The sequence below is a fragment of the Salmo salar genome, chromosome ssa10, assembly GCF_905237065.1.
Source record: "Salmo salar chromosome ssa10, Ssal_v3.1, whole genome shotgun sequence".
Classification (NCBI taxonomy): domain Eukaryota; kingdom Metazoa; phylum Chordata; class Actinopteri; order Salmoniformes; family Salmonidae; genus Salmo; species Salmo salar.
In genome coordinates, this window is record NC_059451.1 from 29,572,982 (window position 1) to 29,595,992 (window position 23,011).

Here is a 23,011-nt window from a genome sequence, read left to right on the forward strand (position 1 = left end):
ACGTGGCGATAATTCCACAAAGTTTTAAAACATCTAGCTAGAGGACCTTTCGTAACTCATACCAAGCGTTTCTGATTTAAACTATCATTTCCGGGTCAAAAGGTGAATACATTTCATTGTAAAAGTTCTTGTTCAAAAGATGAAATGGTGGGGAGAAAGTGATTGATATGGAATTTTACATTGATTTACATTTCCTTGAAATTAAAATGAGTGATGATTGCTATAATATTTGTTTAGCTAATTAATCCACTGTGTTTCAAACAATGATGTATATATCATTGATTTCAAATAAGGACTCTTATTTTGGTAGTACGTGAAAACCTTGACCCGGAGGTGGTTCCGTCCTGTCAGAGCAACAGCTGAGTTGGTGATACAGAATGTCAAGCAAGCCTCTTATCGAGCTAATTTTGTGTTGATACTGTACGAATAGACTGCTGTAACACTACTATTTCTAAGTATGAACTGAAGTGTTTGTCTGCTTACTTGCTTTGGATAAATTAATGGCAAACATAGATGTTGGGAATGCAGGGGATCTTCAATCTCAAGTAAGTACCCTACTGTTGTACAGAACTCAGGGCTGGGCATGACTGACGTTCACATTAGTGGAGAGTATGACCAATTTTGTACTTTGACTCATCATTTTATATATTTGACTCAACTATAAAAACAGACATGAGAGAAAGCTTTTAGATGAATACATTATTATAACACAATATCACACTATTTTCTTCATCAGATCGAAGAGGTCGAGGCACTTTCCTCCATATACGGTGACGAATGGTGTGTTATTGATGAAGCAGCAAGAATATTTTGTATCAAAATAACTGATGATATAGACTATCCAAAACTGAAAGCATGTTTACAGGTAATTGTTTCATTACATTTGTGTGTGTTTAAAAAGTTTCAGAGCAGTGTATGATAACAATAACTCAAGAGTTTCATTTCCATAATTAGATCATTCTCCCACATGATTACCCAAGTGCAGCGCCACCTGTCTACCAAATAAAGTAAGTCTACATGTTGGGTTTTACAGTACACTTACACTACCTCTGATAAACATGTAACAGGCATGAAAAAAAAAGCTCATTATTAAGACTAACATTTGAGCCATATTCTGCCTTCTCTCCTCCTGCAGTGCAGCGTGGTTGCGAGGCCCTGATAGAAAGACCCTGTCCAACAGCCTTGAGGAGCTCTATGTGTAAGTGGATTTCATAATCACCGACTACTGTACATGAAGCACAGAATAGTTATCACTGAAGATGGAGGGGATTCCGTCATAAGGCTAACCTAAAGATGGATTGCCTGATGGTGAAGCCATGTTAGCTTGCGGTATTGCTGATTACAGTCCATTACCCTGTCTCACCCATGTCTCTGAGTAGATATGCCTCCACTGACATCAAACTAACCAGTGGTGTCTTTCCTAACAGGGAGAATACTGGGGAAAGCATCCTCTACCTCTGGGTGGAGAAGATCCGAGAGTTCCTCCTGGAGAAATCCCAAAGCACAGACACAGGTGAGAATCACATGTCACGTCTGATTGATAGTATGCGTTATTTTTTTCACTAGAGGGCAGTAAATAAATAATTTTTTCCAACTCCAGAAATCCAATTATAAAAGTGTGCACCCATTGCCTTCCTCATAAAGGTAGATATCAATGCCCATGAGCTCAGACAGAAAAACTATTGAGAAAGCTTGATTTCAATCTCTTTCCTTTCTTGGAGATGACAGTCAGAATTCTTGGGGTCTTTCATTCAGGTCTTTGATGTGCTCCCATGCATCATTGTGATAAGATGAACACAAGACTTGGTGGGTGGTATATGAAAAGCCCTCTTTCCTGTTTCTGTAATTTAACTGAATGAAGATCAGTATCTGAGTAATGGCTTTCAGTGCTGTGAGCCTGTGACGAAACCTTTGTCAAATATTTTTTTTAAGAGACTGAGGAAAGAGAAGTACATTTGGTTGTTGTAGTGTCTTTGAAAATGGTTTTCTATGAATGGATGAGTCTTAATGCCTTTTATTCCCCTTTTTGAACACCAAGAAAAACAGGATACCATATTATTCTAACTCTTCACTGTTTTCTAAAGCCGTTAAACTTGTTAGCTAATTAAGCACAGTGCTTTAATTTAGTACTATTTCAATTAATGACTATGGAATACATCAATATGGATGCAGTCCTATCATTGTAATTATGTTCTTTCTCTCTGTACAGTTGTTATGATCAACTGAAATGGGAGAAAGCAGAGAATGTGTATGCTGTGAAAATGAGATGCTGGTTATAGATCACAAAGCATCCTTGCTTTAGAGGAAATCATTCAGTTTGGAGCACGTTCATAAAAGTATAAATGGCAAGTTGAAAATTGTATTTTGTGTTCAAATTGCAGCTTGTGTCCTCTTCCATAACGAGCAACTGATTTGGGAAATGGTTGGTGTTAATGCCCTCTGAACCTTCATTTAAATGTATTCTCATTGCAATGTTTTCCTCTTTTTAATGAACTACTATTCTAAATGCAATAATTTTACTTGTGGAAGCATCGTTATCTAGATTAAAAACTGTCAGAGAAGTGATTTGGGATTATTTGATGAAAAGGCCTATACAGTGGGGTCAAATTATTGACACCCGTGATAAAGATGAGCCAAAATGACTGCTTAAAATAAATAATTCAAATACTGAGCTACATTGTGTCCACCACCATATTTTACAGTAGGTATGGGGTTCATTTCTGTTCATGTATTCTTATTTCAATGCCAATCCCACCACTGGTGTGCGTGGCCAAAAAGCTAAATTTTAATTTCATCCCACATATGTAAATGTCTGGAGTTTGCTAAACGGCATTGGCACTCGAATTGGACCTGGTACTTTGGTCAGATGACATGAAAATAGAGCTCTTTGGCCACACACACCAGTGGTGGGTTTGGTGTTGAAATGAGAATGCATAAGCAGAAAATAACCCCTTACTGTAAAATATGATGGAGGATCTTTGATGTTATGGCATTATTTTGCTTCCACTGGTCCTGAGGCCCTTGTTAAGGTCAATGGCATCATGAACTTTACCTAGTACCAGGACATTTTAGCGAAAAACCTGGTTGCCTCTGCCAGCAGCTGAAACTTGGCCACAAGTGGATCTTCCAGTAAGACAATAACCACAAACGCATAATAATCCACAAAGAAATGGGGACTAATCTGAAGGTAACCGGTACCATTTTAAAACATGAATGTGCCTACTCAAAAAAAGGGATTAAATATGTGTAAAATAATATATACAGTACTAGTCACAGGTTTGGACACACCTACTCATTCCAGGGATTTTCTTAATATTTCATATTTTCTACATGAATGATCCTCAAAGTTATACAGCTGCACCATCGAGAGCATCTTGACTGGCTGCATCCCTGTTTGGTATGGCAACTGCTTGGGATCCGACCGCACGCTCACACATCCTTACACTGACATCCCAACACACACACACACTGCTGCTACTGTCTATTATCTAGCCTATCTAGTCACTTTCCCGCTACCTATATGTACAGTACATTGCTACCTTAATAAACTCGTACCCCTGCACATCGACTTGGCTATATACTGGGAGTACCAGTACCATGTTATTTTCTACTCTTTTTTTTTCATTATTCACTATGTGTCACTATTTCTATTTTTTTAATGTTTATCTTTAACTCTGCGTTGTTGGAAACGGACCCGTAAGTAACCAGTCGTTAGTCTACATCTGTTGTCTAGAAAGCATGTGAAAATCATTGAAAACCTGTGGTTTGAATTGAAGAGGGCAGTCCATAACCGCAGATGCGGAATATCAAGGATCTGGAAGGATTTTGTATGGATTAAATGGTCTAAGATCCCTCCCAATGTGTTATCCAACTCATTAAACTTTTTAGAAAAAGGATCAGTGCCATTTTCCTCGCAATGTAAAGTATTGAAAACAAGTGCGTCAATAATTTTGACCCCTACCTTTTTGAGAAAAAAATATATTACTTGTAAAACAAAATCTTTCTCTGAGCAATTGTATTGGTATAAAAAATATAATTTCCCCAATTTGTTGAGCATACAGTATAGCTCAGTATTTGAATGATTAATGTTAGTCATTTTTGCTCATCTTTATCAAGGGTGTCATTAATTTCAGACCACACTGTAGATGTACATGGACGCAATAATCATTATAGCACCATAAAGTTCAATGGCATAATTTGGTTATGCATTGTATATTTAATTAATATAGTAGTTGTACAGTGCCTTCAAGAAAGTAGTAACACCACTGGACTTTTTCCAAATTTTTGTTGTTACAAACTGAATTTAAAATTGATTAAATTCAGATTTTCTGTCATTGATCTACACACAATACCCCATAATGTCAAAGTGGAATTATGTTTTTAGAAATGTTTACAAATTATTAAAAAATTAAAAGCTGAAATATCTTGACTAAATAAGTTCAGGAATAAATATTTGCTTAAGTTGCCTGAACTCACTCTTTGTGCAAAAATAGTGTTTAACATGATTTTTAAATGACTACCCAATCTCTGTACTCCAGACATACAATTATCTGTAAGGTCCCTCAGTCGAGCAGTGAATTTCAAACACAGATTCAACAACAAAGACCAGGGAGGTTTTCCACTGGTTCGCGAAGAAGGGCACGTATTAATAGATAGGTAAAAAATATATATAATAATGTTGAATGTCCATTTGAGCATGGTGCAGTTATTAATTACACCTTAGATGGTGTATTAATACACCCGGTCACTACAAATATACAGGCGCTCTTCCTAACTCAGTTGCCGGAGAGGAAGGAAACCATTCAGGGATTTCACCATGAGGCCAATGGTGATTTTTAAAACGGTCACAGAGGCTGTGATAGGAGAAAACTGAGGATGGATCAACAACATTTACATTACATTTACATTTACATCATTTAGCAGAAGCTCTTATCCAGAGCGACATACAAATTGGTGCATTCACCTTATGATATCCAGTAGAACAACCACTTTACAATAGTACATCTATATCTTTTTTGGGGGGGGGTTAAAAGGATTACTTTATTCTATCCCAGGTATTCCTTAAAGAGGTGGGGTTTCAGGTGTCTCCAGAAGGTGGTGATTGACTCCGCTGTCCTGGCGTCGTGAGGGAGCTTGTTCCACCATTGGGGAGCCAGAGCAGCGAAGTTTTGACTGGGCTGAGCGGGAACTGTGCTTCCGCAGAGGTAGGGAGGCGAGAAGGCCAGAGGTGGATGAACGCAGTGCCCTTCTTTGGGTGTAGGGACAGATCAGAGCCTGAAGGTACGGAGGTGCCGTTCCCCTCACAGCTCCGTAGGCAAGCACCATGGTCTTGTAGCAGATGCGAGCTTCAACTGGAAGCCAGTGGAGTGTGCGGAGGAGCAGGGTGACGTGAGAGAACTTGGGAAGGTTGAACACCAGACGGGCTGCGGCGTTCTGGATGAGTTGTAGGGGTTTAATGGCACAGACAGGGAGCCCCGCCAGCAGCGAGTTGCAGTAATCCAGACGGGAGATGACAAGTGCCTGGATTAGGACCTGCGCCGCTTCCTGTGTAAGGCAGGGTCATACTCTGCGAATGTTGTAGAGCATGAACCTACAGGATCGGGTCACCGCCTTGATGTTAGCGGAGAACGACAGGGTGTTGTCCAGGGTCACGCCAAGGCTCTTAGCACTCTGGGAGGAGGACACAATGGAGTTGTCAACCGTGATGGCGAGATCATGGAACGGGCAGTCCTTCCCCGGAAGGAAGAGCAGCTCCGTCTTGCCGAGGTTCAGCTTGAGGTGGTGATCCGTCATCCACACTGATATGTCTGCCAGACATGCAGTGATGCGGTTATCAGAAGGGGGAAAGGAGAAGATGAATTGTGTGTTGTCTGCGTAGCAATGATAGGAGAGACCATGTGAGGATATGACAGAGCCAAGTGACTTGGTGTATACCGAGAATAGGAGAGGGCCTAGAACTGAGCCCTGGGGGACACCAGTGGTGAGAGCATGTGGTGCGGAGACGGATTCTCGCCACGCCACCTGGTAGGAGCGACCTGTCAGGTAGGACGCAATCCAAGAGTGAGCCGCGCCGGAGATGCCCAACTCGGAGGGGGTGGAGAGGAGGATCTGATGGTTCACAGTATCAAAGGCAGCAGATAGGTCTAGAAGGATGAGAGCAGAGGAGAGAGAGTTAGCTTTAGCTGTGCGGAGAGCCTCCGTGACACAGAGAAGAGCAGTCTCGGTTGAATGACCAGTCTTGAAACCTGACTGATTTGGATCAAGAAGGTTATTCTGAGAGAGATAGCAAGAGAGCTGGCCAAGGACGGCACGCTCAAGTGTTTTGGAGAGAAAAGAAAGAAGGGATACTGGTCTGTAGTTGTTGACATCAGAGGGATCGAGTGTAGGTTTTTTGAGAAGGGGTTCAACTCTTGCTCTCTTGAAGACGGAAGGGACGCAGCCAGCGGTCAAGGATGAGTTGATGAGCGAGGTGAGGTAGGGGAGAAGGTCTCCGGAAATGGTCTAGAGAAGAGAGGAGGGGATAGGGTCAAGCGGGCAGGTTGTTGGGCGGCCGGCCGTCACAAGTCGCAAGATTTCATCTGGAGAGAGAGGGGAGAAAGAGGTCAAAGCATAGGGTAGGGCAATGTGAGCAGGACCAGCGGTGTCGTTTGACTTAACAAACGAGGATCGGATGTCGTCAAGGCTTCCTAGCCTTAGAGGCAGATGCTTGGAATTTAGAGTGGTAGAAAGTGGCTTTAGCAGCAGAAACGGAGGAAGAAAATGTGGAGAGGAGGGAGTGAAAAGATGCCAGGTCCGCAGGGAGGCTAGTTTTCCTCCATTTCCACTCGGCTGTCCGGAGCCCTGTTCTGAGCTCGCAATGAGTCGTCAAGCCACGGAGCAAGAGGGGAGGACCGAGCCGGCCAGGAGGATAGGGGACATAGAGAGTCAAAGGATGCAGAAAGGGAGGAGAGGAGGGTTGAGGAAGCAGAATCAGGAGATTGGTTGGAGAAGGATTGAGCAGAGGGAAGAGATGATAGGATGGAAGAGGAGAGAGTAGCAGGAGAGAGAGAGAGCGAAGGTTGAGACGGCGCAATACCATCTGAGTAGGGACAGAGTGAGTAGTGTTGGAGGAGAGCGAGAGGGAAAAGGATACAAGGTAGTGGTCGGAGACTTGGAGGGGAGTTGCAGTGAGATTAGTAGAAGAACAGCATCTAGTAAAGATGAGGTCAAGCGTATTGCCTGCCTTGTGAGTAGGGGGGGACGGTGAGAGGGTGAGGTCAAAAGAGGAGAGGAGTGGAAAGAAGGAGGCAGAGAGAAATGAGTCAAAGGTAGACGTAGGGAGGTTAAAGTCACCCAGAACTATGAGGGGTGAGCCATCCTCAGGAAAGGAACTTATCAAGGCGTCAAGCTCATTGATGAACTCTCCAAGGGAACCTGGAGGGCGATAAATGATAAGGATGTTAAGCTTAAATGATAAGGATGTTAAGCTTGACTGTGACAGCATGGAATTCAAAGGAGGAGATAGACAGATGGGTCAGGGGAGAAAGAGAGAATGTCCACTTGGGAGAGATGAGGATTCCAGTGCCACAGCCCCGCTGACCAGATGCTCTCGGGGTATGCAAGAACACGTGGTCAGACGAGGAGAGAGCAGTAGGAGTAGCAGTGTTTTCTGTGGTAATCCATGTTTCCGTCAGCGCCAAGAAGTCGAGGGACTGGAGGGTAGCATAGGCTGAGATGAACTCTGCCTTGTTGGCCGCAGACCGGCAGTTCCAGAGGCTGCCGGAGACCTGGAACTCCACGTAGGTCGTGCGCGCTGGGACCACCACGTTAGAGTGGCAGCGGCCACGCGGTGTGAGGCGTTTGTGTGGCCTGTGCAGAGAGGAGAGAACAGGGGTAGACAGACACATAGTTGACAGGCTCCAGGAGAGGCTACGCTAATGCAAAGGAGATTGGAATGAAAATGAACTAGTAGTAAGGCACAATACTAACAAATTACAACGTGAAAAGAAGGAAGCTTTCAAAACATGCATCCTGTTTGCAGTAAGGCACTAAAATAATATTGCAAAAAAAATTGTACTGAATCCTAAGTGTTATGTTTGGGGCAAATACAATACATCACTGAGTACCACTTTTCATATTTTCAAGCATGGTGGTGGCTGCATCATGTTATGGGTATGCTTGTCATCTTTATGGGCTCGGGAGTTTCTTTCTGAAGGCACTCTATGTACTTTTTAGTATAGTACACCTGTACTTTTAAGTATAATTTTGCCCAGAAATATCGGTATATTAACATTCAAAGTAACCCTTGTTCTACTTATCCCTCTTAATTGGCTTTATCTGTCTTGTTACAACATTTTGTTAATTTTACGGTCATGCAATGGTAATTATCTGAAGATGGGACCTGCGTGGTAGGTGTCCATGTAAATTAGGCATATAGTTAAGGCAGAAAGGACCTTCAAAGTCACTCAAATGCATCATGGGACACAAAGATACACAATCACAAATACACATTGAATTCATTTCACAGCCTGTCCATCTTTCTACTTCTCTCACAGTGGAGCAACCAGAGGTGAGAAATATGGCAACAGAGGAGGAGGAAGTGGCGGATGATGTAGAAATGCCTGATTACCGCACTCTGAAGTTGAACAAAGAGAATGTACACCTCTTCGAAAATCACTCAAGTGGTATGGCACTGACTGCATATTCTTGAATAGAGAAAGAATAAAAAAACAAGTAATTTCTAAGCCTTAATTTTAATCGTATCTGAAAGGAAGGACCAGTTTACATTTTGTATATAAACTGAATTGTGCTTGCTGCCCACGTGCTATTCCAGTGTTAATTGGTTCTTACTTGTGCCTTTTATTTTTGTGTTTATAAATCTTTGTAGATGAGGAACTACCTCCTATAAAACTGGGGGAGACGATAACAGAAAGACGCAGCACCTTCCAACCACACTTAGCCCCTGTGGTAACACCTAGACAGGTACTGTGTAGGCCCTCTCCTGTCTCCCTCCTCTCTCTGACTATAAAACATTCATATTCTCACATCCATCACAGAACAAGTTAGGGAAGTAAATCACAAGCCTTAAAATCTTCAAAATCATGCTAGACAATGCTACCCTGTTGGGAGAGAGAAGAAGCTGTGAGTTAAAGCTCATGTGGAGAGGATGTAGTTTCAATGCTAATGTGCTTCCAATATGGAAAACTAAACATCCTCAGGCTGTGCTCCTGCTGCTAAATGTTCTCAGGATGATAATGGAAAGAGCTGCTTTAAACATATCTCACCTGCCATCAATTGCAATTTAGACAGTGATAATTATGTAATTTCCTGGAGAGTACATGAACTGTGTAGATGTAATTACAGTGCACATTGTACCATAAGCATTAACAGTTAACTATTACACAACTGTATGGTTCTCTTTTTACATGCTGTACATTTTCAGTATTACGATTACCCACCCAATATACAAGTAGGCTGTTTTTTATAAGAAAACTGCTTATACAAACTTCTGAAATAAAGTTACCTAATATATTGTCATGAGTAGGAGTCAACCGAACCTGTTTGGGGTTTTATCTTAGTCTTTCTGTTGGATATGCCATCTGTTTGAAGAGGAATCAATGATTACCCTCATCTTTATGCACCACACAGGAGTTCTCAGATGAGTGGGCTACCTTTTTGTCTTTACTGCAGAAGTTGTACTTTAGGGATGTACGTACCCATCATACTTCTAATGTTAAGAGTATGATTAGAGGAAAGGAGGCAATTCAAACAGATTTGTTTTTGTGTTTCAGGTTAGAATGGTTCTTGACAAGCTGTTTGAAAACAAGAAGATTGCAAGCGCCACTCACAATATTTATGCATACAGGTAGAGCATCCAGTTTTGAATATACATAACAGGTTGTAATATTCAGTGGGTTTATATCTCTCTAATCACACAGTTGATCAATTGTTATTTGACGATGTGTGTGCTGTAAGTAGGCAGAACGGAACTCTGCTAGGTTTAATGAGTTACATTGAGCCTTTATGAGATGCTTGATATGCTTTCTGGGTGGTCATTAACCCAACAGGAGATGCTGACATTTAGAGCATTGAAAAGTTTCCTTCAAGGAGACATGCAGTTTAAGTACATTCTCATACTAAAAGTCTCAACCAACTACAACCTTTATTCTCTGTATTGTAGGATATACTGTGAAGAAAAGCAGAGTTTCCTGCAGGACTGTGAGGATGATGGAGAGACCGCAGCGGGAGGACGATTGCTTCACTTACTACAGGTGCTTTGCTCTATGTCCACTTTGCTCCGTTCCCTCTAGTGCTTCATTTAGTATTCACACGGTTGCCTTATGCCTCAAGGACCCATTTTACGTTTTCAAACCAACCCTCTGTGGTCTTGAGGTTCACTGACCCTCTACTGTTTATAACTTCAATATAATGTTAAGTCCAAGGTAATGTACAATATATCCTATTTAAGATTCACTTTGATAAGTAGCCATGCACAAGCCTTGGCAGGAGCCTATGTCCTGTTTCTGTAGCATGAGGCAGCTTGATGTACAAGTACACCCCCTGTACGCTAGTCATATGGAATTGTTTTAAGATGGTCATACTATGTTTAAATAAAGGTGAAATAAAAAAATGGTCATACTATGGATCATTTAGCTATTTGATTTTGAAATTTAGGACCCCTTTAGGTATGATTTTTTTTTTTTATGAAAAAAATGATTTGATAAAATATAGAATTTGGCCTTTACTACTAAAGCCCAAAGAAATGCATTGAATAACGTTAATAATTGGCAAAAAAGACAGTCAAGAAATAAATCATAAGAATTAAGGTTTTGAAGTGTTTTTCCTATATCTAGGAGATATAAGAAAGCTCAGGAAATACAGTGCATTCGGAAAGTATTCAGACCCCTTGAATTTTTCCACATTTTGTTGCATTACAGCCTTATTCTAAAATTGATTATTGTTTTTTCCCCAAATCAATCTACACACAATACCCCATAATGACAAAGCAAAAACAGGTTTTTAGAAGTTTAGGCAAATTTATAAAAAATACAAAGCCACTCCTGCATTGTCTTGGTTGTGTGCTTAGGGTCGTTGTCCTGTTGGAAGGTGAACCTTCGCCCCAGTCTGAGGTCCCGAGCAGGTTTTCATCAAGGATCACTCTGTATTTTGCTCCGTTCATCTTTCCCTTGATCCTGACTAGTTTCCCAGTCTCTGCCTCTGAAAAACATCCCTTAGGAGTGGCTTCTGTCTGGCCAGTCTACCATAAAGGCCTGCTTGGTGGAGTGCTGCATAGATGGTTGTCCTTCTGGAAGGTTCTCCCATCTCCACAGAGAAACTCTGGAGCTCTGTCAGAGTGAACATCGGATTCTTGGTCACCTCCCTGACTTCTCCCGCAATTGCTCAGTTTGGCCGGGCGGACAGGCTCTAGGAAGAGTCTTGGTGGTTCCAAACTTCTTACATTTAAGAATGATGGAGGCCACTGTGTTCTTGGGGACCTTCAATGCTGCAGAATTTTTTTGGTACCGTTCCCCAGATCTCTGCCTCTACACAATCCTGTCTCGGATCTCTACTGACAATTCCTTCGACCTCATGGATGGGTTTTTGCTCTGACATGCACAGTCAACTGTGGGACCTTTATATAGACAGGTGTGTTCCTTTCTAAATAATGTCCAATCAATTGAATTTACCACAGGTGCTCCAATCAAGTTGTAGAAGCATCTCAAGGATGATCTATGGAAACAGGATGCACCTGAGCTTAATTTCGAGTCTCATAGCAGATGGTCTGAATAATTATGTAAATAAGGTATTTCTGTTTATTTTTTATAAATTTGCAAAAAGATTTACTGTTTTTGCTTTGTCATTATGGGGTTGTGTGTGTAGATTGAGAGGAGAAACATTATTTAATTAATTTTAGAATAAGGCTGTAACGTAATAAAATGTGTCAAAAGTTAAGGGGTCTTTCCGAATGCACTGTATGTGTGTGTGTAGAGACCGAAAATCGTTCTTCTCACGAAAACGTCTGTAGCATCCGTACGGTTTGACATACAAACTATTATGGAAAGAAGAGACTCTCATGATGGTGTTTCCTGTTTTACTCTATGACCCCCACAAGTGTCACGGAACTTGTCTGAAGGTAACCCGTACGTAAAAAAAGATCTATTTTCTGACAAACACCACTCTAGCTCTGCCAGTGACTCAATCGACTCTAGAGGGTTAGTTAATGCTGAGTGGCAAGCAGAGACTCATTTTTACAGTCTTTAAAACAAATGTTTATTTTTAATGTACAGACGTTCCATTTCTTTTTATTCTGCCTGTCCTTTGGAATTTTCCAAATGGATTAACATTTACATTTTAGTCATTTAGCAGACGCTCTTATCCAGAGCGACTTACAGTAGTGAATACATACATTTCATGCATTTTTTTGTTGTTGTACTGATTAACAATTCCACATTGAACACTGCATGAATTACGACCACGACATCTGTTTGCTTAGTAGGCCTATACTTAATGATTCTGATGGAACTTGTCTGTTTAGGGGGGTTGAAGCCTAGGTTAACCAGTTCTAAATGGCACTAGCAGTTTTCAAAGTAGCTTAAGCGGAAGATAGACGGGAAGCAATTATTCCAAAACTGCAGCTTGTTGTTGGAACATATTTTCATACTTCAGTCAACCAGTCCATTTTGAATTTGTGATAAAACTTTCATCATTTGGTAAGGAATGTAACTTGTGTATATCATCGGTAGGGTTACCAACTTTCTCACTACCAAATAAGGGACAAAAGGTGGCGTGCCAGTGCACGGTGCCATAGTGGTGTGGGTATGGTGTTGTGTGAATGAATGAATATACAGTGTATATTCATATTCTTATTCAATTGGAAAGGCAAAACATTTGTATATTCCATTTAGTCTATAGCTTTACTAAAACTGTATCATTATGTGAATAAACCTCAAAATGAATGATCAAAGAAATCACAAGTTGGGCCTTTACAGCAAAAAAACTAACATTTAAAATGCAAAAGAGGAAAAGAGGGGCATGAGTCACTCACCAAGTCTACATATTTTTTGCTGCTCTTGACTGATTCAAGCAGTCCTTTGTCCTTTTGCATAGCCAGAGAGAAGTCATTACATGACAAATCACAGATATTTGAAGTTCATTTTTGATCAGCTCTGTGCTGCATCTGTTTCTTGAGTCTGACCATTTAATGGTCATCAGAGAGAAAATCCTCTCTACAAAGGCATTTGAGCCTGGCACACTGAGGACAAATGAGACAATCCTGAACATGTTGATCAAGTTGGCTTTCCCTAGGTTTTGGAAAACTGCCACCCACTTCTCACTGGTGGATTTTGTGGTATCCTGTCTGGCTTTCTGTATTCCCTCCTGGCTAGCACAAAACTCTTCATAGAGTTGGTCCATACTGACACATTTTGAGGGCAACTACCACCTGCTCCGGGTCAGTGAAGGAGAGCTCCTCATAGAGGCCAATCAGTTTCACCATTACATTTTCCGGTGAGAAATCAAACCACTTGTCATGGTATGTAATGACAGTGTCATAGAACTTCACAAAGTCTTGTTGCTGCTTGGACCTTTGATGACAATTGTTTGTCCATCAACTGCTTGGTCTGGTATCCAAAAAAGCTGTCTGTTTCCGCTGAAGCGTCTTTATTTTGAACTTCCTCGTAAACATCTGTGATGCAGAGCGTTGTTTCCTCCCGTTTTTTTACGAGTTGGTCATAAACACACCCCACTTGGAAAAAGCAGAAACATCTCAGCTACTTCCGTTTTTTCTTCATACTCAAAAATACTCTTCAGTGCCACAGTACAGGTCTCCCCAAGGGACCTGAAGTATGAATGAAGTAAGACCTGGCCAGCTTTGTAGGAGACGGTCGACAGCTGGATGAAGAGCGAGTCATCGTGTGCAAACATGTCGCAGAATTTCACGCCACTCAATGTCAACAAAGGAGAAAAATGCACGCAGTTCCTCTCTTCGGGAAGCAGATAGTGATAAGTGGCTGTAGCTCTTTAAAACAATTGTCTCAATATCCACTGACAGCTGATCGGAAGCGTGCTTGCAGGCATTATGAGCTATGGGAGCTGGGCAATTAGCTTTCAGAATGCGATTGTTGGCACTGCTCAATAACTGGTAAACGGAGTGGTGTTTTCCAATTTTGTCAGTTTCCGCAGTAGACGTCACGAAGAATGCACCGATATTGCTAGCACCTTTAGCTAGGGGGCCTTCTTGTGCATTTCTGTGGATGTAAGTTAGGTCATTCTCCCCTCCATGGCCAATTGAGAATTCCCGACGACATACAGTACAGAAAGCTTTCGTCAAGTCACCACTGACGGGCTGAACACACGTCTTTTTAGCTTGACATTGTTTATTGTAGGTGCACAGTCTTTTCTTTTTTGCAGGTTTGTCCATATTTACTTGATATGCCAAACCGACCGAACAACAACAGAAATTACATTGCAGGAATTGGCGCGTTTACGATATACTGTGATTGGATGAATATACAGGACAAGAGGGGTCCCGTATGGGACAAACCAATTTAGCGCAATATAAGGGACATCCCAGCTAATACGGGACAGTTGGCAACCCTAGGACTCATCAGTTATATACTTTTTTATAACCATTTATTTGTGTAGGCCTACCAGCAGCTTGTGTGCGCAGGGAGTGGCCGGAATGTGATTGAGACACGGAGGGGAAAGAGAATTTAGGGAGAAGAACGGTGTGATGCTTGGCTTGAAGTTGGTTTCGTTTTTGTTGTGACCCGCAAATGCCCAAGTACAAATGGAACACTAAAGTCAAAGCAAATTAACATTGACTTCAAGAAAAAAAATAGTTTTATAGTATTTTTTTTCTTCTTAAATCTGGTGTTAAAGATTGATCTTTGACGTCCATTCGAGTACTCATGCCTATCCATAATTCAAGCAAGCTTTCATTCCTGTCTCAGTCAATGTTAGTGGGTACAGACTGAGGCTCTAACAATCAAATCGTTTTCATGCATTCGTATTCACTCACAGCATCCACAACATCAGCTTGCAAGAATGCCAAATGTCAGACTATGAGTGCACCACAGTGAAATGTCTCATTGGATTTCTCTGCTGGAGTCCAGAGTCTTGTATACACGTTTCTCAGATGAATCTGCCTTTTGATGGTAGCCCCTTTTCAAAAACAATAGCAATGTCTGAGTGGGATAAGACCTCTTGAGAGGAATCTGTACTGAGCTGAACGGTTCAGCCTGAACCCCACAGGACGTTGCTCTATCTATGCTCTGGACAATCTGATTTTGGATTATAGGTTGCACTGAGTCTGTTCAATGGAGACCGATTTATGACCATAGCACATGTTTACATTTACATTTTTATATTTTAGTCATTTAGCAGACGCTCTTATCCAGAGCGACTTACAGTAGTGAATGCATACATTTCATACACTTTTTTTTCTTCTTTTTTTCTTTCGTACTGGTCCCCCGTGGGAATCAAACCCACAACCCTGGTACTGCAAACACCATGCTTTACCAACTGAGCCACACGGGACTACCACATCGAATCCAAGTGCCGTTTATCAAACTCCAGATGGTGCTAGGGTCAGATCACATGAGCTCTTTGGCCACAAACACCAGTGGTGGGTTTGGTGTCGAAAAACTGAAGTATACAGAAAGTACCTCTTACCTACTGTAAAATATGGTGTTCTAGGGCTATTTTGCATACCCTGGTCCTGTGGCCCTTGTTAAGGTCAACGGCATCATGAACTTTACCAAGTACCAGGACATTATAGCCAAGAGGCTGACACTTGGCCGCAAGTGGATCTTCCAGCAAGACAATAACCCCAAGCACAAGTTAGTTAAGCATTATAAACTGGGTGGTTCGATCCCTGAATGTTGATTGGCTGACAGCCGTGGTATACCAGACTGTATATATCACAGGTATGACAAAATATTTATTTTTATTGCTCTAATTACATTGGTAACCAGTTTATAATAGCAGTAAGACACCTTGGGTGTTTGAGGTATATGGCCAATATACCACAGCTAAGGGCTGTATCCAGGCACTCTGTGTTACGTTGTGCGTAAGAACAGCCCTTAGCCGTGGTATATTGGCCATATACCACACCTCCTTGTGCCTTATTGCTTGAACCACCCAATTTATAATTTACATTTTGCAATGGCCATTTCAGTCTTTGGACTTGACCCCATTGAAAACCTGTGGTTTGAATTTAAGAGGACAGTCCATAACCGCAGACGAAGGATATCAAGGATCTGGAAAGATTCTGTATGGAGGAATGGTCTAAGATCCTTCCCAATATGTTCTCCAACTCATAAAACATTTTAGAAAGGTATTAAAAGGTAATAATTTTGGCCCCTACCTTTTTGAGTAAAAAAATATTACTTGTTAAACAAAATCTCTTTCTTTGAGCAATTTTATTAGTATATTATTTTATAGTCTTTTTCACTCATCTTTCTCAAGGGTGCCAATAATTTTGGACCTGACTGTATGTCACCATCCTTCCATTGTCACTGAATCTGACCTAACAAGTGAAGAAAAGAGCCTTCAGTCTAATGTTCACCCCCAACCACTACCACCCAGGTGCTTTTGGGGAAGATTCTGATTAATGTTCTACTTGAACCTCTCAACACTGACAGGCAATTTACTTTGAGGGCTGATTCTTAATCTGTTTTTCTCTCATATATTTTCCTCTCAGACCCCTTCTTCGTTTTCTGGTTTTGAATTTAGCATTTACTCATTTTGGCAGTACGAATGTGAAGTGCGGAGTGGAGAATAAAGGGAGACATTTATTATTACAGTAAATAGACAGATGGCATTGGCGTTGTCTCCCATAGCCAAATTCTCCCCTGCTGCATAGAGGGCTGTTGATTGACAGCAGAGGGACTGAGGCAGATATTCTCCTGGATAAAGGCTTATTCTTTAAGATGCATCCTGTGTCAGCTGCAAAGCTGAAACCAGGCTTCCAAGGAGTGTTCACTAGTCATCCCCTGTCACATGTGGTCTTTCAATCGTCTTGCTAATCTTCACATCCTCTTTGATATGACACATGAGGAGGTGCTTGAGTACATGGACCAGTGACCAGAATGTTGCTCATCCAAATCTCCAAGCACACTTGTTGACATAAATCATCTGTTAAGGGAAGATGCCAGCTATTAAGTCTTATCTATATTTTGCCATGGGAGCAATCCTTGTGCAACGATTTTCTCTGTATGCTGATGTCTTCATCTTGGGAGAGGAAAACATGTCTGTGTGCCTCTCTTTATTGCTTAACATCGTTTTTTTAATCATTCCCCAAACAGCCATTATTTGTGATTCATCGTGATGATGGGATTTTTTGCAGTCCTCTTTGAGTCTATGCAAACCGATCATCAGCATCCACACATACAGTAGCTACCACATCTATCATGTGCCACTGTCATCCCCTCTGTGCCAACACCACTCTGTTGTTCTACCTCAGATCCTGGATGTGCGGAATGTGCTGGTGGTTGTGTCTCGCTGGTATGGAGGGATTCTGCTGGGTCCAGACCGTTTCAAACACATCAACAACTCTGCCAGAAACATCCTGGTCCAGGAGGGATACACATCCTCTGCGGTGAGACCCTCGTTCCTTATTAGCAATGTGTCCAAGTTTGGCATAAGTCCACAATAAAGTATATACATTTAGTGACTTTAGTCTGAATGTTGTACAAGACCTTGGATGTAATTCAAAATGAATACTGTGTGCAAAATTAATCTTACATCTTAAGTTGAAATGTTTGTTTGTAATATCAAGCTTGATGGGGAATTGTTTTTGCGTTCCTCGTTGTTGGATGCTTTTGACATAAGCAGGCAAATACATAGAATCTAATCTGAAAGTCTAATGGAAACATTCCCCTCTACTTATCTGAAACAAATGTTATTTATTTATGGAAAGTGGGACAAGGTCAGAGCGGATTCAGTTAAACTGAATGATGTTTAACTGCAAAACACCAGTTTCAATGTCAACAGTGAAGAGGCGACTCCGGGATGCAGTTCCTCTGTCCAGTGTCTGTTCTTTTGCCCATCTTAATCTTTTATTTTTATTGCCTTTTTCTTTGCAACTCTGCCTAGAAGGCCAGCAAACAGTTTTTAGCGGTGCTAACATAATTGCAAAAGGGTTTTCTAATGATCCTTTTAAAATGATTAACTTGGATTAGCTAACACAACGTGCCATTGGAACACAGGAGTGATGGTTGCTGATAATGGGCATCTGTACGCCTATGTAGATATTACATTAAAAAAATCTGCCATTTCCAGCAACAATAGTCATTTACAACATTAACAATGTCTACACTGTATTTCTGATCAATTTGATGTTATTTTAATGGACGAAAAATGTGCTTTTCTTTCAAAAACAAGGAAATGTCTAAGTGACCCCAAACTTTTGAACGTGTGTGTGTGTGTGTGTGTGTGTGTGTGTGTGTGTGTGTGTGTGTGTGTGTGTGTGTGTGTGTGTGTGTGTGTGTGTGTGTGTGTACAAAAACAGGTTTTTAGAAATGTTTGCTAATTTATATATTTTTTAAATCCTGAAATATCACATTTACATAAGTATTCAGACCCTTTACTCAGTACTTTGTTGAAGCACCTTTGGCAGCGATTACAGCATCGAGTCTTCATGGGTATGACACTACAAGCTTGGCACACCTGATTTGGGGAGTTTCTCCCATTTTTCTCTGGAGATCCTCTCAAGCTCTGTCAGATTGGATGGGGAGTGTTGCTGCACAGCTATTTTCAGGTCTCTCTAGAGATGTTCGATTGGGTTCAGGTCCGGACATTCAGAGACTTGGCCCGAAGCCACTCCTGCTTTGTCTTGGCTGTGTGCTTAGGGTCGTTGTCCTGTTGGAAGGTGAACCTTCGCCCCATTCTGAGATCCTGAGCACTCTGGAGCAGGTTTTCATCAAGGATCTCTCTGTACTTAGCTCCGTTCATCTTTGTCTCAATCCTGACTAGTCTCCCAGTCCCTGCCTCTGAAAAACATCCCCACAGCATGATGCTGCTACCACCATGCTTCACCGTAGGGATGGTGCCAGGTTTCCTCCAGATGTGACGCTTGGCATTCAGGCCAAAGAGTTTAATCTTGGTTTCATCAGACCAGAGAATCTTGTTTCTCATGGTCTGAGAGTCCTTGAGGTGCCTTTTGGCAAACTCCAAGCGGGCTGTCATGTGCCTTTTACTGAGGAGTGGCTTCCGTCTGGCCAGTCTACCATAAAGGCCTGATTGGCAGAGTGCTTCAGAGATGGTTGTCCTTCTGGAAGGTTCTCCCATCTCCACAGAGGAACTCTAGAGCTCTTTCAGAGTGACCATCGGGTTCTTGGTCACCTCCCTGACCAAGGCCCTTCTCCCCTGATTGCTTAGTTTGGCTGGGAGGCCAGTTCTAGGAAGAGTGTTGGTGGTTCCAAACTTCTTATATTTATGAATGATGGAGGCCACTGTGTTCTTGGGGATCTTAAATGCTGCAAAAATTGTTTGGTACCCTTCCCCAGATATGTGCCTCGACAACAATCCTGTCTCGGAGCTCTACGGACAATTCCTTCGACTTCGTGGCTTGGTTTTACTCTGACATGCACTGTCAGGTGTGGGAACTTATATAGACAGGTATGTGCCTTTCCAAATCATGTCCAATCAATAGAATTTACCACTGGTGGATTCCAATCAAGTTGTTGAAACATGTCAAGAATAATCAGTGGAAACAGGATGAACCTGAGCTCAATTTCGAGTCTCATAGCAAAGGGTCTGAATAGTTATGTAAATAAGGTATTTCTTTTATAAATTTGCAAAAATTAAAAAAAAAACTGTTTTCGCGTTGTCATTATGGGGTATTGTGTGTAGATTGCTCATGACTGTTATTTATTTAATCCATTTTAGAATAAGGCTGTATTGTAACAAAATGTGGAAAAGATCAAGGGGTCTGAATACTTTCCTAAGGCACTGTATATTTTAATACATTTTTTTACCCCTTTTTCTCCCCGATTTCGTGGTATCCAATTGGTAGTTAGTCTTGTCTCATCGCTGCAACTCCCCTATGGACTCGGGGAGGCGACGGTCAAAAGCCATGCGTCCTCCGAAACACAACCCTGCCAAGCCGCACTGCTTCTTGATGCACTATTCGCTTAACCCGGAAGCCAGCCGAACCAATGTGTCAGAGGAAACACCGTCCAACTAACGACCAAATTCAGTTAGCAGGCGCCCGGCTCGCCACAAGGAGTCGCTAGAGCACGATGAGATAAGGAAATGCCGTCCGGCCAAACCCTCCCCTAACCCGGACGACGCTGGTCCAATTGTACGCCGTCTCATGGTCATGGCCGGCTGTGACACTTTTTCAATAGAACACTTCTTCAGACTTTCAAAACTTTCCAAAACAACAAACCGAGCTCTCCCTCGTTCAGCAAGTTGTCTGGCCAATGTGGTCTTGTGGAATAATGAATGCAACATGGTGGTCACATCTCATTTCCTGATTCAGATCAGGGGAATATGCATATTAAGGTGAAACATTGGTAGCCATTTGCTATGCAACTACACTGAAGGCGTATACATCTAGTACACTGATTATAAGGTAAACAACTCACTGGTTGAGGATAATTACTGGCTTTTCCAGCTTTGTAATGAAGTGGTACTCTTCGTCTTTTCTATTTTGCCTCTTTTATTCAATGTTCTTTTATTGTTTTGCAGGATGAGGCATCCAAAGCTGGAGGGAAGAACAAAAAGTCAAAAAGCAAGAAGACAAAGTAAAAGTGATATCCTCAATGCTAGTCATTGGCAATGCTCTCTGTAATATTGTTGAAAGGTTTACAGAAAGGAACAGACATTTCTGACCTCTATGAGGACTTCAATCTCAAAAAAAGTTTTGTTGTGCCTTAAACTGAAAATGGGAATTTCATGGCAACTATGTAATGTTAGTGTCGAACATTCAGGCTTAAAGGAAAGTAAGCCCATCTCCTCATAACCATCATGAAAACTGATTATGTGAGTAATTTCTTTTAATAAAAAAAGGGCTGCATACATGACTAGGAAAATGCATTAATTTGTTGTAAATCTGATTTTCCTTCTCAGAGCATAGCTGTAATTTTCAGGAATGTCTGAAATTATAACCAAAATGTCTTAATTTCCAAAAAGTCTCTTTCTCTCTCCCCTTCCCTTCTGTCACGCCTGTATTTAGATGCTTTGATATTTGAGTTCCGCTGTGGTTGAATCCCCACAACTTCTGTCATCCAAGTACTGTTGAATCAGTCAGAGTTCAATGGACACTTCATCTGGGTTTCACAGACAATAAAATCGAATTTCCAAATTCCCTGTACATCATGCTGAAACAGAGACAGTTTCGCTTTCATAGCCTTGATGTCATTATTACCATGCCAACTACAGTGCCTTCGGAAAGTTTTCAGACCCATTGACTTTTTCCACATTGTTACGTTACATACAGCCTTATTCTAAAATGGATTATAAAAATTATAATCACACAATACCCCATAAAAACAAAGCAAAAACAGGTTTTTAGAAATGTTTGCAAATGTATTAAAAACAGAAATACCTTATTTACATAGGTATTCAGACCCTTTTCTATGAGACACACAGATGTCTATATAAGGTCCCACAGTTGATAGTGCATGTCAAAATAAAAACCAAGCCGTGAAGTCGAAGGAATTGTCAGTAGAGCGTCGAGACAGGATTGTGTCGACTCGTGTCAACTCTTCCTAGAGCTGGCCTCCCAGCCAAACTGAGCAATCGGAGGAGAAGGGCCTTGGTCAGGGAGGTGACCAAGAACCCTATGGTCACTCTGAAAGAGCTCTAGAGTTCCTCTGGAGATGGAGAACCTTCCAGAAGGACAACCATCTCTGCAGGACTCCACCAATCAGGCCTTTATGGTAGACTGGCCAGATGGAAGCCACTCCTCAGTAAAAGGCACATGACAGCCCGCTTGGAGTTTGCCAAAAGGCACCTCAAGACTCTCAGACCATGTGAAGCAAGATTCTCTGGTCTGATGAAACCAAGATTAAACTCTTTGGTCTGAATGCCAAGCGTCACGTCTGGAGGAAACCTGGCACCATCCCTACAGTGAAGGATGATGGTGGCAGCATCATAGTGTGTTTTTCTTTCTGTGGCAGGGACTGGGAGACTAGTCAGGATGGAGGCAAAGATGAACGGAGCTAAGTACAGAGAGATCCTTGATGAAAACATGCTCAGTACCTCAGACTAGGGCAAAGGTTCACCTTCCAACAGGACAACGACCCTAAGCACACAGCCAAGACAACGCAGGAGTGGCTTCGGTACAGGTCTCTGAATGTCCTTGAGTGGCCCAGCCAGAGCCTGGACTTGAACCCGATCGAACATCTCTGGAGAGACCTGAAAATAGATTTGCAGTAACGCTCCCCATCCAACCAAACAGAGCTTGAGAGAATCTGCAGAGAAGAATGGGAGAAATTCCCCAAATACAGGTGTGCCAAGCTTGTAGCGTCATACCCAAGAACACTCGAGGCTGTAATTGCTGCCAAAGGTGCTTCAACAAAGTACTTAGTAAAGGGTCTGAATACTTATGAAAATGTGATTATTAATTAGCAAACATTTTTTAAAAAAATGTGTTTTAGCTATGTCATTATGGGGTATTGTGTGGGGGAAAAATTATTTAATCCATTTTAAAACAAGGCTGTAACCTAACAATGTGGAAAAAGTCAAAGGGTCTGTAGATGTTGAAAAGAGGTGCATCAGTGACTTGTATGTGTGGAGGCCTGGAGATGCTAAACGTGTTTATGTTAATTAACGGTAAATTACCGTGAGACCGGCAGTCTTTTGCATGACAATAACCGGCTGACAAAATTTCATGATCACCACAGCCCTACTTGTGACTGTGACCCATTCTTGCTGCCAAAAAGGTTTTGGATATAGATTGGTTTTAAGCCATCTCTTTCTCACACGTACGCACGCACACACACACACACACACACACCTTTTTCCCTGCTTTTGTCATCCACCATCACACCTGTTGAATATCAATTCAACTTTTCACTGCTGC

The 23,011-nt window shown here is 41.7% G+C and overlaps 1 protein-coding gene across 3 annotated transcripts; it reads left to right on the forward strand.

Annotated features, from left to right (window-relative positions):
* The first annotated feature begins 334 nt into the window (after positions 1 to 334).
* impact (impact RWD domain protein) lies at positions 335 to 21,311 on the forward strand. Of its 3 annotated transcripts, none has more exons than XM_014215708.2 (11): positions 335 to 545; positions 737 to 865; positions 955 to 1,007; positions 1,136 to 1,198; positions 1,428 to 1,513; positions 8,535 to 8,663; positions 8,867 to 8,961; positions 9,771 to 9,844; positions 10,160 to 10,250; positions 17,444 to 17,578; positions 20,674 to 21,008. In XM_014215708.2, the coding sequence occupies exons 1-11, from the start codon at positions 501 to 503 to the stop codon at positions 20,731 to 20,733; spliced, it is 960 nt and encodes a 319-aa protein (XP_014071183.1). In that variant the 5' UTR covers positions 335 to 500; the 3' UTR covers positions 20,734 to 21,008.
* Positions 21,312 to 23,011: the final 1,700 nt, after the last annotated feature.